The sequence below is a fragment of the Sitophilus oryzae genome, unplaced genomic scaffold (assembly GCF_002938485.1).
Source record: "Sitophilus oryzae breed Bouriz unplaced genomic scaffold, Soryzae_2.0 scaffold_810_pilon_pilon, whole genome shotgun sequence".
NCBI lineage: Eukaryota > Metazoa > Arthropoda > Insecta > Coleoptera > Curculionidae > Sitophilus > Sitophilus oryzae.
In genome coordinates, this window is record NW_022147429.1 from 2,812,247 (window position 1) to 2,830,525 (window position 18,279).

At 31.7% G+C, this 18,279-nt stretch overlaps 1 protein-coding gene across 3 annotated transcripts in view; it reads left to right on the plus strand.

Annotated features, from left to right (window-relative positions):
* LOC115889044 (calbindin-32) overlaps nt 1-18,279 on the plus strand; it is a 111,821-nt gene that overhangs the window by 89,464 nt on the left and 4,078 nt on the right. For 2 of the 3 annotated variants that reach the window (XM_030908961.1, XM_030908962.1), the window contains exons 7-12: nt 2,886-2,969; nt 6,424-6,479; nt 6,846-6,891; nt 14,058-14,069; nt 16,250-16,306; nt 16,367-16,438. In XM_030908961.1, the coding sequence (XP_030764821.1) occupies nt 2,886-2,969; nt 6,424-6,479; nt 6,846-6,891; nt 14,058-14,069; nt 16,250-16,306; nt 16,367-16,438 (327 nt within the window). The remainder of the gene's footprint in view (nt 1-2,885; nt 2,970-6,423; nt 6,480-6,845; nt 6,892-14,057; nt 14,070-16,249; nt 16,307-16,366; nt 16,439-18,279) is intronic. The other variant, XM_030908963.1, reaches the window with a different exon arrangement.

Genomic DNA, 18,279 nt, shown 5'->3' on the forward strand with positions numbered 1-18,279 from the left:
CCGAAATTTTACTTGTATGTAAAATGTTTGCAGAAACTACTAACATACCTTATGTGATGTGTGCATGCGGTGCGTGATTAGAGTTTTTACCTATTGATTTCGGACACACTTTGGCGCCTCTGCGGCGCCCCTGGCACCTAACGTCGTGGGCAGATGCCCACCTTGCCCACGCCTAGATCCGCCACTGCAGGTATCATACCAACCATAAATAGAGTATATCATATAAAAATATTTTGAATTTTCACTAGAATCGACTCTTCATAAAAAATACTAGATCAAAGGGAAACTTAATCCTTTGATCTAGTTTGTATACTATTTTTGGGGTTTTTCTGCACGTGTGCAAAAACTGCACTAAAACACTATATCTTATAGAAAATTTTGCATTAAATTTGAGGGATATCATCTGAAAAATTATTAATTTGGAAGAAAAGCGGCAACAAGCTGCAGAAAATAATAATATTTTAGTGCAGTCTACTGGTCGCAGCGACCAGCCAACGGCCAGAGGTCGTTAGTCGTTAGTGCGCGTTGTATCATTTCATTTAATGGCATTAGAGGTAGCAGCGACCTGGTCGTTGCGACCTGTCCGTCATTGGCGTCATGTCAGTGCGTTTGAGCCCTAAGAAAAACAAATTCCAATTCATTTAATTTTGCATATAGAGCATTGATATTTTTTACGTACAACCTTAGAAATATTTATCTTAAGAATACTAGCATGAATTAATCAATTACCATAGTTTTTTCATAAAAATTTAAATAAAACACACTTTATTATTTTAGCCGATAATATCGACTAGTAGGATAATATCACAGTAATATCAATCACAGAGTCGGGAAATATCAATCAAACATTTTTATTAGCAATTTATCTAAAACATCGTTAAAAATACCATTCAACTTCAAATGCATTCAATACAAATATAATATTCAGCATCTTCAATGTGTGTGCAACACAGCTAAACCACAGCCAAACCACAGCTTACTTTCTCCCAAAAAGCTTTCACAAAAAACTTTCACAAACATTTATCATCAGCCTTTTTCTTTAGAACAACGCATCGTTTGACTTTATTAGCCCTTTTGCTTCTGCAAATTGGTAGGCGAGCTTCCTGACAGATTTTTCTCTAAGTCCATAGAACACTTTTGACCAGTTAATAATATGATTTGCAAACTCAGATTCTTGCTCAGCGGTGAAAACACATTTTCTTCCCAATTTATATTTTTTTGGAGAAAAGCGACCTTTTATACTATTCTGTAAGGTCCCGTATGGAACATCAAACATGTTTGCAGCTATTCTTATTGATACAACTTTCTCGTTTACTACTTGAAGAATACGTTTCATATTATCTTCTGACCATCTTCTGACCATCTTCTGACAGACAGACAAACGGACAGACGGACAGGCTAACAGACGGATATTTTAATACAAATTTTGAGAAAGTGAATCAAATTATTTATTAATTTTTAATTTATTACTTTTTCAACATTTCTAACTACACTTTTTTAAACATATCCTTCAAATCATTCAATTTAATACCTGTTAGTAAGAAGTTTCACTTCCAATATACGCACATAAATTTCTTTATTATGCGCACAATTTTTCTTAGCATTTAAATTGTTCCTAAATTTTACAAATATACGCTGTATTATTATATTACATGTTACATATGGGGTTTTTAATGGTAAAATCCCTGACAAAGATTATATTAGGTAGTTTTGATAAAAATTTACTAGTGGAAGTCATATGTAAGTAACATAACACCGGGAATATCTTAAAAATTTAAGAAAATGTTCACTTTTTAATTCTGCATCTAAAAGAAAAATAGTATACAGGGTGTCGCATTTAAAGATTGAGACATTTTAAATATTGCGATGTTGGCGAGACCATAAAAATTACACTGTATAAGATGATCCTGCGCGGGTTTATTCTTTTATTTTAGTTGTTTAGGAAAATATATCTAAGTATTAATAAAGTTAAATGCACTCCACTTTTTAACCACATTTCGGATTATAATGTGTTTAACCAAAGTTTTAGTCTTATGAGAAATAGTATGGCAACACCCCATAGTACTTTAAATAGAAATAGTGTATTCTATACAGAATTTTATGCTGAATCTAATTATCTACAGAACAATGGAGAGTACAAAGTATTTCCTAATTTTAGGATTTTACAATATTAAGGTTAGGTTGCAGTTTTACTACTGGTCCCTACAAAATGAATAAACTCGACAGGGCAATAAGTTGTTAAATCCTATGATATATGCCTAGAAAACTATAGAACAAACGGCAAGAAACTGAAAACTACCAGCCGCCCAGTGATGCTCTCCTGTAAAATTAGTAAAATGGCGCATATCATGTTTTTCCCCAGGACCTTTCATTTTAAAATAAAAATTAAAACTTTATCATAACTTTTTTTTGTGATACCCTGTACGCCACAAAATATTTTTAGGGTATGTCCCTTTATAAACCATTCAACATCTATGTAAAACTTTTTTCCATATCTTCGACAACGACGTCGATATGGATCTTCCTCTCACTAATGAGCCACCCTACAACCTATACCAACTTAAATTTATTTAAAAAACCTACCAGCCTGCCATTGCCTTGTGTCTTGGATAAATAAAAATTTAGATAATATTCTGAACCGAACTATATAAAATAAATCTTTCTTTTTCTTAAGTATCCAAACAACTTTTCACTTATATAAACGATCTTCTTAAAACCGTTGTTTTTAAAAATTTTACCCCGCTCCAACAGAGCCAGACGCCTACGCTCATTAAACATCAAAAGCAAATGTTCCAAATGGGAATTTTGTTCGACAGACCCATTTTTATCGGATTTTCTCTATTTTTTTAAAGCGCTCTCTCATTTCTTACTGCTTTATTTTCCAGAACTTCCTGAGAGATCTGCTCAAAGAGGCGAAAAAAATAAACGACGTCTCCGAGGACAAACTCATTGAATACACGGACACAATGGTGAGTAATAAAGTGCCGAATCATCCGTTTAACGATGGTCTAGTCTGATAAAATTACTCGTCGTAAAAAGATAATGCTTAGTCGATGGCTGTTGAATTTGTCGCTTCGTATATCTTATTATTTCGTTTTGGTATTTTGTTGCTTTATATATTTAGTACTTTTTTATTTACTAATAAAATGTTGTGTATAGTAAACGAACACAAAATTGAAAGGGCGTCATATAATGGCCAATTGTTTTTTTTTCTTACTTGTTATCTTCTTAAACCTCTGATGATTAAAATGTTAAACGCGTTCTAATGATTTCTTCTTCTTCTTGTTTTATAATGGCTCTACTACAAGGCTATTATATCTACTCTGCTACTATACAATTGCAAGCTCAATATTTTTTTTTGTAATGGAATGGTTAAAACACCTTTTATAGGCGAATAGTGCTCGTGGATCACTGAACGACCTCTTCCTAACAAATTAGTTAGACAGGAATGTGTCTTAATGTGTCTTAGCGTCTCTTCTATTCAACATATTTATGGGAGGGCTCTCTATTATAGTCACAGTTTAGGAAATTATTCCTTAAACTGTGTTATAGTAGACAGTAACTGCAAAAACGTTACAGCCTAGGCATACGAAGTTTTGGGCCTTAAGCTGAACATCGGTGAAACTAAAATTATGTGCACTCCCCCGGAAAATCTAAAAAAAGAACTATTATGTAGCGGAATTACCTCGGCAGTTTAATTTAGGAAAAGGCCAATATCGAGTCTGAAATTCCGCACAGAATTAGCAGCACCTCAAGAACATTCTGGAAATTAAAAGACAGTGTTTTCTACAATCATAACTTGAGCACAGAAACGAAACTTGCGCAGTGTACCGAGCCATAATCCGTACCATGTCATATGGAAGCGAAACCTGATGCGTGCTTTACTGCCGGCACACGAACGCATTAAACAAGTTGCAACAGAGACACCTTATAGAAAACTGTTAAGAATTAAACGGTACCATCATGTCTCAAACGTATCAGTTCTTGAAAAAGCTAGCTACGAGAGCGCTGAAGTCATGATGCTAAATCCCGCTTAAGATAGGCTGGCCACGTATACAGGATGCAAGTAAACCGCCTACTACTTCTATTCGGCGAGCTTGTAGAGGGTTAGAGAAAACCGGGTGGACAACTCAAAAGATACAAGGATATTTCTCATGAAAACTTAAAGTGGATAAACATGCAGAATCAATGGGAGGAAGCAGCGCATAATAGAACGCAATGGAGAAGAACTCAGTCAACAACGACAAACAAAAAATAAAGAGACAACAAAGTAATGAGATTTTTGAATGTCCGGAGTACGGAAGAGTTATAACATCACGTATCGGGCTTTTCAGTCACAGAAAAGCTCATGAAAGAAAACGCCTTGCGGATCTTCTGGTGCATGTAAAATACTCGTCAGCCAATAATGGCAGTAAGTAGGTAAGTACGTACTCCCAACAACATCTGGAGAGACGAAGGCCGTCGAGGCAAACTCTAAACAGTGTGGAAATCAAAATGTTACCTACTAAAAAAAGTCCACCTACGAAGAATCAGCTGCTGAAGTATGGTCAGGTATTATTCTAACTGGGTTATTTATAGAGTATTGGGAGGACCCTATTGGGGTAGGGTATTGTATATTTTAAAGGAAGGGGGAGACAATATGTCTAGAAAAAATGTTTTCAGATGGGATATTTGCAGTTTCTATGCAAATATTTGCAGTTTCTATGCTCGGGATTAAAATCCAAGAGTTTTAGGGTGTCATTGGGGATGGTAATATATTTTGGAATATATAATTGGGGACGGGGTCGATACGAAGATCGACGCGGATGTCGGAGTTGTGAACATACCAGGGCACGCTGGTAATGTGCCCTGGTATGCACTGGTGCGCAGTTGTTTCAGTGCGATGTTGACTTAGTCGTGACCAGGGGCTTTTCTGCTGCGCAGTGTAGACGAAGGAATTAGAGACGAAATTTCTTAGTGGTTGCTGGGGGAATTCGAGCCTCCAGAGGAGGAATGGGGTTTACGATCCACTCACACTTTTTTGAGCCACTCTGTAGAAGTTAAACTATTTCCTGAAACACATCAGATCAACAACATCCTAATACCTACATACCTACTTTAGGTCTACACTTATACCAAATTTCTAAGTGTTTTATTATATAGAAGCTACAGGTGCCCGACGCACTGTTACCGACCTGGATAAGGAGTAGGAACGACTTTGATCGTGGCAATCCTTATTAGCCTCTACTTTTTGATACCACATTATTAAAAGTGTTGTCCCCTATTCATAAATATACCTATGTAAAAATTAAATTTTGCTTAACTACATGATCAGTGTACTAATTCTGCAGCCGGATCTTAGACTATAACGTCTGGAATCATATTAAAGAAGAAAAGTTGTCATTTTTATAGATGCAATATTATACGGGGTGTTCCATTAAAATAAAAAAGTACGAGTACATCTGGCAACACAAAAATATATTATAAAGATAGCTGGTATATACACTACTTAAATCAGCAACCAAAATTTAAGATTTTGTACATAAGTGATTCACATTAAATATTTAATATGACACCTTACCCATGAATACGACACTTTACCATATACCGGGTGCGTCCCAAAAGTGGCTCACCCATATAAGTTTTTTATTTTTTCGTATTCATATGATTGATTGACGTATTCAATTATTGTTTTCGGTCACTTCCTGTTTTACCTGAAATGACTAGAATTTTTGATTTTTAAATGGCACCCTCGGTATTTTTTTACTGTATTCGATAGAAAATAACACTATGAATAGAATGAAATATCATATGTCAACTCTTGACATTTTCGCATATGGTTAATTTGAAATTATAACTTGCGATTCGTAACGAAAATTTGACTCAAAATACCAAGTGTGTGGTATCAAATTATTCGTAAAAAAATGCGTTTTCCAAATATGCTAATGCTATGCACCCTCATTCTATTTGAAAAAATTGAGATATGATTAAAAATACCATTGGGGATTTTTTAACCTGCCAGGACAAAACACTAAAAACATTAGACTATCAGATCTATTTTTCCAAGGCTTCTTGATTAAGAATTAGTGTTTTTAACATAGCCTACATGGCACTCTAGATTGAAATTTGGAATACAATTTTTTATTAAGCTAGAATGTCAAAAGTTGACACATGATACGTCATTCTATTCAGAATCTTATTTTCTATCGAATAAAGTAATAAAATACAGAGGGGGCCATTTAAAAATCAAAACTTGTAGTCATTTCCTGTGAAACAGGAAGTGACGAAAAACAATTTTATTCGTCAATCAATCCCAATTTATGTCATATACTAACATACCAAATCTCGTTTTTTTTATCTAAAAAAAACTAAAAAGTTAAAGGGGTTAACCACTTTCAACGCACCCGGTATACTTATCTATTAACACATCATTTTATGTTTCAGTTGCAAGTTTTTGATGCAAATAAAGATGGACGCTTACAGTTATCGGAAATGGCAAAGTAAGTAAAAATATTACAAATATGTATCTATTATTTATTTATGTACTAAAAGCGTTAGTACATGGGACAAGGTATACCCACTGAGACGTTTAAAGGCACTTGTAATATACAAACATTATTTTTATATTTTTTTTATATTTAGGTCTCTGTACCAGTATCTCTTTGTCAAAATGTATTGTTTACACATGATAACATATTTTAAAAGTAATTTAATAGTATGATGGGTATAGTTAACTAAAATTTCATTCAAGAAACATCGAATCTTTTAATCGTCTTGAACTTACAAGAAAATCACATTCAATAACAATGATTAATCAGTTTTTCAAGCTAGTATCTCTTGACAATGATCAATTATTAATTTTCTAGGCTACTTCCCGTAAAAGAAAATTTCTTGTGCAGGCAGGTTTTCAAGGTAAGTGACTTGCAATATTCTACTCATTTTACAACCCATTCTTTACTTAGATACTTCAAATACTTACGCCGCAAGTAGATTTTCTTCTTTCTCACATTTAACACCTAATTTACTTACATTTTTAGTAAATATAATGACATGTAAAAATATTTATACTAGTCCTTTCGAAAAAAATATTGGTTTAAATCATATTAATACAGTAGATAACTTAGTTCAAGGTATATAATATCCCTTGAACTTGAGTGACATTTGAATTGGTAATAAAATTGATTTTTTTTTTCACATATATAAAGGGTGTTACCTGAGTAGTCTAAAACATTTCACGATGTGATTCCTCATATGTTATAAGAAAAAAAAGTTCATAGGTATAAACATGGGGTATAAAGTACTTCCTCCTGATATACAGGGTGTACAAAATTTAAAGAAAAATGTGTGTGCACTATGTGCGCATATTTGAAGTGAAACTTGTTACTAACAGCTATTAAATTGAACGATCTGAAGGACATGTTTGAAACAGTGTAGTCTGAAATGTTGAAAAAGTAATAAATTAAAAATTACTGTATCTGGTATAAAAGGAGTTTATTACAGTTGAGGGTTGGAACCTTTGGTGTTACACAGCAAAATAAAATTACACTAAATCACCACAATACACCAAAACACTTTTACTTTTACACTGGACGCGCGTTTCACTAACCATGTTAGCATCATCAGCAGATTATTATAAACTAGTTAGTTTTGGTGTATTGTGGTGATTTAGGGAGTTTATTTCCTTTAACTGTTGGTTTTTCTACTTCAATCAGTGGCGACGTACAGCGCACACCATTGGATTATTTGATTAAAATAAATGATACGCCCCTGTTTTTTTTAAGATACTGTTTTTTTCTTGATTTCCTTCCTTTCCTAACAATATCTCTTGAGTTTTTCTTGTATATCGAACGGTTTTCGAGAAAGAAAATTATTTCAACTACCTCGCATATCTCAAAATCGTTAGAAAACGAGCATTCATAATTATCTAGACGTAGGTACTTTAAATTTTATTATATTTTCCTCTAAATCCATTTAATATACAAGTAAATCTCAAGAGATTTTATTAAAAATCTCTTAAATTTTATTAAAAAGTATTGGTAATCCAGAAAAATAAATTGATTTCTCGTAAAAAACGCAGTTGCGTACCATTTATTTTAAGCCGATTAAATCCGATATTTTTAAATTTTTAACACACTGTATCAACATCAAACACTCTGTATCAACATCAAACACTCTGCATCAACAAAAAGAAAGTACTTGTTCATATACAGGGTGATCCGAACTGTATTCCGGAAACTTCGGCAGTATATCCTGCAGATAAACATAAGTAAAAAAGTTCGTATACATATATATGTATATGTCCTAAAATATTTAGTTTCGGAGATACAAGGTATAGAAGTTTTATTTTTATTTCAATTTTTTTCAAATAATTTATGAATTGACTTCAATATTTGGATGAAAATTGGTGTCTAGTAGTTTTTTGACATGAGAAATCTGATTTTGATGTCAATAATATAACTAGTATATGTAGGGGCACCATCTTTTTTTAACCTATAACCACCTACATGTGATTTAACTGTTTTGAAGAGTAATAACTTTTCGCCTGTACCTCTATATGAAACTACAGAGTGCAAAAATATACATTTCAGTGACTTTTTACTTAAAAAATGTCTCTTAGTAAAATCGCTACAAGCAACCGTTCTCAAGATATTTAGAATGGAAATAGTTAATACATGTCATTATGGACAAAAAATATACACGTTGAGTAGATAGTTATGAAATTTGACTATTTGAATTTTTAGTTTGACTGAAATAGTAAATTTGGGAATTTTTTATTTTTTTAAATTAATCATAAATTTCTCTGCAAATAATGATGATAAAACAGTTTCTGTTGAACTTTTGGCCCAAGAACATTTCAAATTTATGATTTCAGTCCAGTAACTTATTAGTCAAGCATGTTGAATTTATGTCAGTAATGACAGGGTATTGATAATTTCGATTCCATATATCTCGATAAACATGACTCGTAGTGATTTTTACCAAGGGACCTTTTTTACGTAAAATGCGTAGTAAATGTTTTTTTTTCTAATTAGTTTTATACAGGTACGGACGAAAAGTTATTACTCTTCGAACCAGTTAAAAATATGTAGGTACTGTAAAATGGGGCGAATAGAAACAGTTTCAAAGGCTATTAGCGATACGGTTGATAAAAATGTGGTATTATTTTCCCGAATATTTTAAAACATGGGTCTTTGTTTGTTCTTTACGTATACATATAATTTGATTTTTGAAAATTATGCGTATAAATATTAAATAAAAATAACATTTGTGTTTCTATTCACCTGTTATTCGGGAGAATAGAAACACACATTGATGTTAAGGTTTTTATCTATTCTACTTCCAACAAGGTGATTATAAACAGTAAATTATTACATATTTAAGTAGGTTTAACAATAATTAACAACACATGTAATATAACAACTTACATGTACCAGCTTATTTATTACTTTAAAAATAAATATTTTATTTATAAAGTTTGGTTTGGTTGATTACCAATGAGAGAAAAATTAGATATGTCGACTCTTTTTATTTTGAATATTTTTAATCGTGATTTGATTTTTTTCAGAAATTTTGTTTCTTTTCGCCACTATGTTTCTATTCCCCCCATTTTACGGTAGCGTCATATTGACATCAAAATCAAATTTCTCATGCCAAAAAACTTCCAGACACCAATTTTCATCCAAATATTGATGTCACTTCATAAATTACTTTAAAAAAAATAGAAAATAAAAGTTAAATTTCTAGACCCTGTATCTCCGAAACTAAGTATTTTCGGACATAAATTTATACGAACTTTTTTAATTATTTCTGTCTGTAGAATATGCTGCGGAAGTGTCCGGAATACAGTTCGGACCACCCTGTATAACCTTTTTTCTTTTAGCATAATGAGGAATCACACCCAAATTTTTTAGACTACTTGAAAAACACCTTGTAATTTCAAAACTTTATTAATTATAGTTTTAAAATATTTCAATTTGTTATTTATAAATACTAATTGAGGACCGTACAACTTACAGGTTTACTCCTTTTCAAATTATATTTTTAAATTTTACGATTATGATACAAAAGCAAATCATAATAAGTATACAGAGAAGAAAAAATACTAAAATCCGTAAAAGTTTTATACAAAACAATGTTGTGAACTTTAGATTTCTTTAAAAATATACATTTTATTACACAAAATCTTTACTGTAATTGGCCTGTACTTTGCACGTGCACTTGCACAAATTAAGTATTTAAACAAATAAATTAATATATAAAAAAGTGCCCATATGATTTAAGAGTTGTAAATATGAGGTTTTTGTACTGTTTAGTATAACTGTTGTTATATTTATATTTCAAGTCATGCTTTTATATTTGCGATCGGGCTATATGTAACTTACTAGCCCGACAGTATTTGCTGTAAACTCTACATACATTACTACAGGGTAGCCCAATTTTAATATTTATTTTTCATATTGTTTAAAAAACTAACTAAAATATATTTAACACTATTAACGCTCCATAGATTGGCTCAACAGGGTGTTTCAAAATACAAATGTCATCTCTCATTGGGAGATACCTCTCGTAAAAATAAGATTTATTTTTCGTATCAACATAGGCCCGATTCTGCTTTGTTTCATAACTACAGGGGTTAAAATATTCATCTTTTTTCAATTCTAAGTGCTTTTAGCGATTGAAATGAAATTTTGAGGAGAAAAATTACTATAATTGCGACATATTTTAATGCTAAAAAGGTTGTCGACATATTCATCAGGGACGTGCTATAAGGTTATCACTAGAATATTTTTCTAAAAAAATATGTGCGCCACTGGCTTTTATTTCTCTTATTAGCAAAATTATGTAGACTGTTAAATGCTGATTAAAAGTTGTCTCTTGATATTCTGTCGGTTTCGGAGTTTCGGTCTCCTAGATGCGATAAACGCAATTTAATAGATTTGCCTTAATTCAATTCTAATAGCAACCTTTAAAAAATGATAATGGCATTAACTGGCCAAAATGTTAAATAAGTACTCATTTATCCCTCATGGGTGTGGAAATGCATAATTTTAAAGTTACAGGTTGTTAAAACTTTTAAAAAATAAGTCTTTTGTAATTATCTTAAAAGCCATTGTTTTTGGCGAATTTGCTGTAAGTAGCACTACATGAGTGTTATAAATTTTAGCAAAATTTAATAATAAATTATATTAAATAAACAATTTGTTGCTTTTATTTTTATTTTATAAACTGTGATTAATAAAATGACGTTTATCTCATCAAGGAGATCGAATTGGACAACTCTTAATCAAATGGCCTACACAATTTTGCTAACAAGAAGAAAAAAGCCAGTAGCGCACATGTTTTGTTAGAAACATATTCCAGTGATAACCCCATATGCGTCCTTAAAAAATGATCCGTAAATCAGTCGAAACTTTTTATCATTAAAATATGTAGCACTTATAGTAACTTCTACCTTCAAAATTTCATTCGAGTCAAAATTTCAAGCACTTAGCACGAAGAAAATTATAATAAATTAAAAAAAATGAAGACTTTACCTCCCTGTAGCTAAGAAACAAATCAGAATCGGACATGTATTAATATGAAAAATAAATCTTATTTTTACATGAGAAATCTCCCCACGAAAGAGAGTTTTTTGAAACACTCTGTATGACTTACTTTCTGTAATTTATATATTTTCACTTGTGTACCTTGAATGTGTAAAATGATCGAACAACCATGCATTTAATTTAAAATTAAAATACATTTGTTTAAAAATTTAAGTGATTAGAAGTGATTTCACGATTATGTTTTAAATATTTCGTAATAATGTCTTACAAAATTTTTATTAATGATGCTAAGAACAGAACATTCAATTATGATAATTTGTAACTAATACACACAGTTGGGCGACGCGACGTCAAGAATGTCACGCCGACAAGTCGTCGTTTAGTTGTTAACTAACTCGTCAACATCGATAGCAATAGCTAATAATTTAGAACAAGTTAGAGCTACAACTATTAAAGTAAAACATTGTATGATTAAAACTTAAAAACATAGAATAAACATTTATTAAAAACATGGGATAACCATTTTCGGCTAATCATAAGATGTGACTTGTGTTGCTGACTCACAATCAGAAACTTCAGAATCAACATTCCTTTCAGTATTCTCACTTTGGAGAATAAAATGCCGGGTGCGTCTCAAAAGTGGATCACCCCTATAATTTTTTATTTTTTCAGATACAAGAACGAGATTTGGTATGTTAGTATATGACATAAATTAGGATTGATTGACGTATTCAATTGTTTTTGGTCACTTCCTGTTTCACCGGAAATGACTACAACTTTTGATTTTTAAATGACACTCTCGGTATTTTTTGGCTTTATTCGATAGAAAATGACATTCTGAATAGAATGACACATCATATGTCAACTTTTGACATTCTCGCGTAATAAAAAATTCTATTTTAAAATTCAATCTAGAATGTCATGGCTTTATTAAAAACACTAATTCTTAATCAAGGAGCCTTGGAAAAATAGATTTGATCGTCTAATGTTTTTAGTGTCTTGTCCTGACCAGTTGGAAAATGCTCAAATCGTATTTTTAATCATATCTCAATTTTTTTCAAATGGAACGAGGGTAGCTCATTAGCGTATTTCGAAAAAGCATTTTTTTACGAATAATTTGATACCACACACTTGGTATTTCGAGTCAAATTTTCGTTACGAACCGCCAGTTATAATTTCAAATAAACCATAAGCGAAACGTCAAAAGTTGACATATGATATGTCATTCTATATATGTGAGTGCCATTTTCTATCGAATAAAGTTAAAAAATACCGTGGTGCCATTTAAAAATCAAAAGTTCTAGTCATTTCCGGTGAAACAGGAAGTTACCGAATACAATTGAATACGTCAATCAATCCTAATTTATGTGATGTACTAATATACCAAATCTCCTTTTATAACTTAAAAAATAAAAAAAGTTATAGGGGTGAGCCACTTTTCAGACGCACCTGGTATAGTGGACCAATATTTTTGAATCTACAAATGACAGTCCATATCGAAGAAGTGTGTGTATCCCCGATTTACGAGTAATCGCTCAATAAACATTCTTTAACTCTTTTTTAAAAAGTGTAGCAAACATGCCTGAAAAAGAATTAGTGTTTATTTTACCTCAAAGGAAAAATTAAAAAAAATAAGTATGATTATTGATACATTCCAACATTTTTAATAATCCATCATTATTATAGACCTAAAATCTAATGTACTGCCATTAATTGATCAAAGAGAAACAATAACCACCGCTTGCTATTTTCACAGAATAGCCTAAGTCAAACTATAACCAAAAATATCCGGAGAAATGAGTAATAAATGTCTATACCTATGTGGCGGATTCATCTCTCAAAAAAAATCCTTTATGGGTATTTCGCCATTGCACTGCAAGAAAAATCTACAAAATAAAATAGTTATTTTTTTAACACTTCTGCGTTAAACCTAAACGGACACTGCTGGTCAGAAGTTATGTTTACAGTAGTAATAAAAATTTGCCTAAAAAAGAAAAAAATGCTTAACGTTTCGGAAAGTGTATCTCTTTCTGTCGTCGGAGGCAAAAAAATACAAAGAATAAAGAAAAAACTATTTAAAATATTTAAATTCAACTATTCGAGAACACTTTACTTTTTTCAAAACAGATACATCTACAAGAAACCGTTGACGTTCTGTTCAATTTTCGTTTGTTTTGTAGATTTTTCTTGCAGTGCAGTGGCGAAATACCCATAAAGGATGTTTTTGGAGAAATGAGTAATCATTAACTAATGACCAAATCTAACCTCAATCGTAAACCTGTGACATTGTTGACATTATCGACATATACTTCATAGTTGACGTGCCGAGTTCAACAATAAAAGTAGACGCGTCGACGCCCAACTATTGCTGTCATTAAAAATTATGTTTATAAATAAATTTTCATATAACATTCATAAATTATGAAAACCTCATACAATCTCAAAAAAGTAATAAACAAAGTCTCATTTAATACATAGTATCTAAACTAGCTGCACGGCTTTATCTGTCTATCTTTGTGCCAATTCTTTTAGGAAGGATTCGAAGTGAGTACATAAAACCACTTGGTGTTTGAGAGGAAGTGTCAAAACCAAATCCAATGATACAACTAAAACTTTGAGTATTTTAAAACAATTTTACCTATTTTCTTTCGTATGAAAATTTTGTTTTTCTTTCAAATCTTTCTGAATATTCAACGTATTTGACACTTGCTCTGTAGAATAGTGGAATGCTGCAAAATTTAAAATGGACTTTTCTTACTTCTTAAATCTCTCAATACAAAGCTGTACTTAAATTTTAATTAAAAAAGTTTGTAACTGTTTAAACATTCAAAAAATATTTCGTATTTTATTTGTGATGCCATTGTAAAGATTTCAACGCTTCTGTTAGTACTAAATTGATAAAAAGATTTTTTTTTAGTTTATACAAATTTTTGAAACATAATTTTAGTTTGAAGATTTGATTAAAAAAGTTCAGGGCTTTAAAATGCAGTCAGGGTAAAACTAACTTTTAAACACAATTTCGCATTTTTGTGGCAATTTAATTTGTAAAAGTTATAAATTATTAAGCCCCATACCCACTAGGTGCGTCTGTTTGATTCGTCTATTTCATACGCCCATTCATGCATAGTATATATGATGCGATTCGTTAGTTCGTTTAGAAATTCGTCCATTGTATTCGTGATAGTTCCTTTGATGGTTCGCCCAAATACCGACACTCTACCAAACTGCTGCACAACCGCTTTGGGGCATCAAATCAACGCATTGACGAACCGCATCGACAAAACTCATCAGTAATATTATTTAATATAAGATCAGTAATGCAGTCCGAAATAGTCCATTTTCTATTTTCGTTTAATGTTACATATTTAAACTTCTTTTGTAGAAACTCTTATAATAGAAATAATAGAAAGGCATGCTTACACATTTAAGAGTTATAATTTTGATACAAATCTTTAGCTCATTAGCGAACGCATGCTGATATATTATTATTTAACATTCAAATAATTGAATTGGTTTATTTTTTAAGACTTATGAATTTACGATTGGCGATGGGGTAGTCCACTGTCATTGGAAACAAAAAGGAAACAAAATGCAAATCCTGAACTGTCCAAATATTAGCTCCCCTTTTGATTTTACTGCTAAGTCGTAAATAGGGGTTTTAAAGGTCTACCTATGCTTACCAGATTTAAACAATGTTAGACAAGCCGATTTTAAGTAATTTAAGAAAAATTGTATCTATTTTTAAATTAAATTGAACAAGTAACTATGAAGAACCAGTCGGCCATGTCAACATACTTTAAGTTTTATCCAGTTTTATTCCAGTTTTATCATTGTCAAATATAATTTGTTATGCTTGCGGAGACCACTAACCGTAGGTACACTACTACGTTACAGTAGCCTTACAGTACAGCTTAGCATGGCTGAGTGTCCTCGAAATGTATTTTTGTAATTTAAAACTAGTTCAAATGTGGCAAAAGCCTAACGTTTAGAAAATACAATTGGACATTGACAAAATTATAGGATGGCAACTTAAGGTACATTGGCTTTTGCCGGGTTTTGCATTGTTATCTGTTCAATTTTAATTTAAAAATAGATACAGATTTTCTGTTCAAAATTGTTCAAATTTGGTATGTGTATTCAGCATACGCAGGCCTTTAAAAACCTATTAACAATTTCGCTGTAAAATTAACAGCGGAGCCAATATTTGAACAGTTCAAAATTTGAATGCGATTTCCTATGTTTCCAACGACGATGCACCTATTCCGGTATACATATAATTTTTCTGTAACCTTCATCTCTTTAATATTATATTATAAAACATTGTTTCAAAACATATTACAAAATATCAGAATTACATTTATATTTTAGGTTTATGGATAATATACAAAATTGTAAAATTGTGCGTAATTTTTTAATATTGTATTTTATGTTTTAATGGAAAAATAATGTTATAACCTCGGTTATATCTAATTTTCATCCAAAGAAATCAAAGTCTAAAAGTCACTATTTTCAATGTTACCCTTTGAATAGTACAGGCAATGTTTTTCATAAGCAGTTTACCAGGTACTTTTATTATATTAAAATGTTGATTAAAAAATAAAAACCTATATGTATCCCTTACCGCTTATTTTGAAAAACTTTGCCTTCTTAGAAGACAACCAGCAGCTTTAAATGTATTTATTTCATCTAACACGTTAAATTAATATTACAATTATTTTATACAGGGTGCTACTAAACTAACCAAAGACGACATTGAAAGGGTTTTTGCACTTTATGACAGAGTAAGTTGTGCCATCACCGTTATTTGTTTAAATTATAAAAATATACATTTCTTGTTTTAGGATAACAATGGAACAATTGAAAATGAAGAACTGAGAGGATTTCTAAAAGACTTATTAGAACTTGTTAAGAAGGTAAAATAATTATAACCTTATAAAAACCATACGTTGTGTTCGCCACACTTAATTTCAGGACCTTATGTGCTCAAGAATAGTTTTAAATTGTAGACCTTACTATACAATTCCAGAAAATTTCTTACAATAAGCAAACAATATATCTTTATCATCGGTTGCATCAGAGTAGCATACGCAGATAAATTATGAAATATTTTTTTCTTGTTTCAAGACTGACATTGTCGTTAATTTTCAAAATTTAGAAATTTCAGTCGGATACAAATAAACAGAGACAATAAAACATTTTTTTAAGTCTGGAACTACTCTTGGCTTAACCACCAGGACCAAGAAGAGACAACCTTACCAAAAACGCTTACGCTTTCAAAGCTGTACGAGAAAGTATTAGATGAGCGGAACGCCAAACAGTCGATTTTGGTATTCTCGTTGCCGTGCGAATCGTTTTCTGGATACGCGTTGAGCACATAGCACATATAGACAGCATCGCATTTTTTCAGGCATCTAATAGGATAAAACAATGAAAAATGTCAATGTCATGTGAATCTCTTCTTCTTCTTCTTTCTTCTCAAACTCTCCTTTTCAGGAGAGAGCTGCGTTGCCTAGGCTGCCAGGACCATTCTGGCAAAGTACTTTTCTGCTTTTCTTTTTTCTTTTTTTTTGGGTGGTCAAGTTTAATGAACTTTCGCCGATTTATCTTTCTTAACAATTATTGAGGCTATTAAACAGGTTGCTTTAAGCTCTGCAACTATTCAGTTATGCATGCATTCTACGATTGAAGCTGCAGCTCTAAGTCCCAATAATTACTGTGCATTTCAAGAAAATGTGATTATGACATTTCTAATTTACGGCTATTTTTTTTTCGTGATTATAAAGTTAATGTTAGGCTTATTATTAGTAAATATTTAGAGTTTTAAATTACTAACATTCAAAAACAAAGCGATTTGTTTTATGAGTTCTGTCTTGTTGAATTTAAAAAGGATGTCATGCAGGGAAATCGGTTTTTGCTCTATCTCATTGTCGAAATAGGAATATAAGATTTTTTGGTGATTATAATTATGTGGACAAGCAATTATCAAATGAAAGACATCAGCAACCTCTCCACACTGACACCGATTATCTCTATTAATTCTGATTTTATAGAGATGTGACGGGGATAAGCAATGGTTTGATCTGAGTCGACACATGGTGGTTATTTGTTGCTTTGTCAAGTATTTATATTGTTTGAACCATGGTGTCCTATATGGCTGCTAAACTGTAGTGCAATATTCTTTCCCTTTCGTTCTACCAATCGCTACAAATCTTTCTTTCCATTTATTATATATGAATTCTTTCATTTTTGGTATAAAGGTTTTATAATCTGCTTTGGGTGTTAGTGTGGGAGGTAAGAGCCGTCCAGCGTTGGCCAACTTGTCTGCTTCCTCATTTCCATAAATGTTCGTATGACTTGGTATCCATGCTAATTGTACGTCCCTTTTGTTTATTAATTTCCTTCTTGTGACCGGTGTTAATTCGTCCGTTTCAGCGTCTATTCCAGTTTTGCTTATCTTCTTTAGGGCACTTGATGAATCAGAGAATATAACTGCCTTGGCGATGTCATATTATTCTATTTTAAGTAGAGCAATGTATATAGCATAAACTTCTGCAGAACAGATAGAATGAAAATCTGGCATTCGATCTGAGTGTCTTAGTTCGCTGACTTCTGAGAATACCCCCACTCCAACCTTCCCGTCTTGATCTTATGCTATGTGAATCTCATAATCTATTGTTGAGTTATGTCAACCTATTTTTCTATAGATATGTATGTCATCATTCTTATTCTACGAGGGAAATGTTGAAGACGCTTC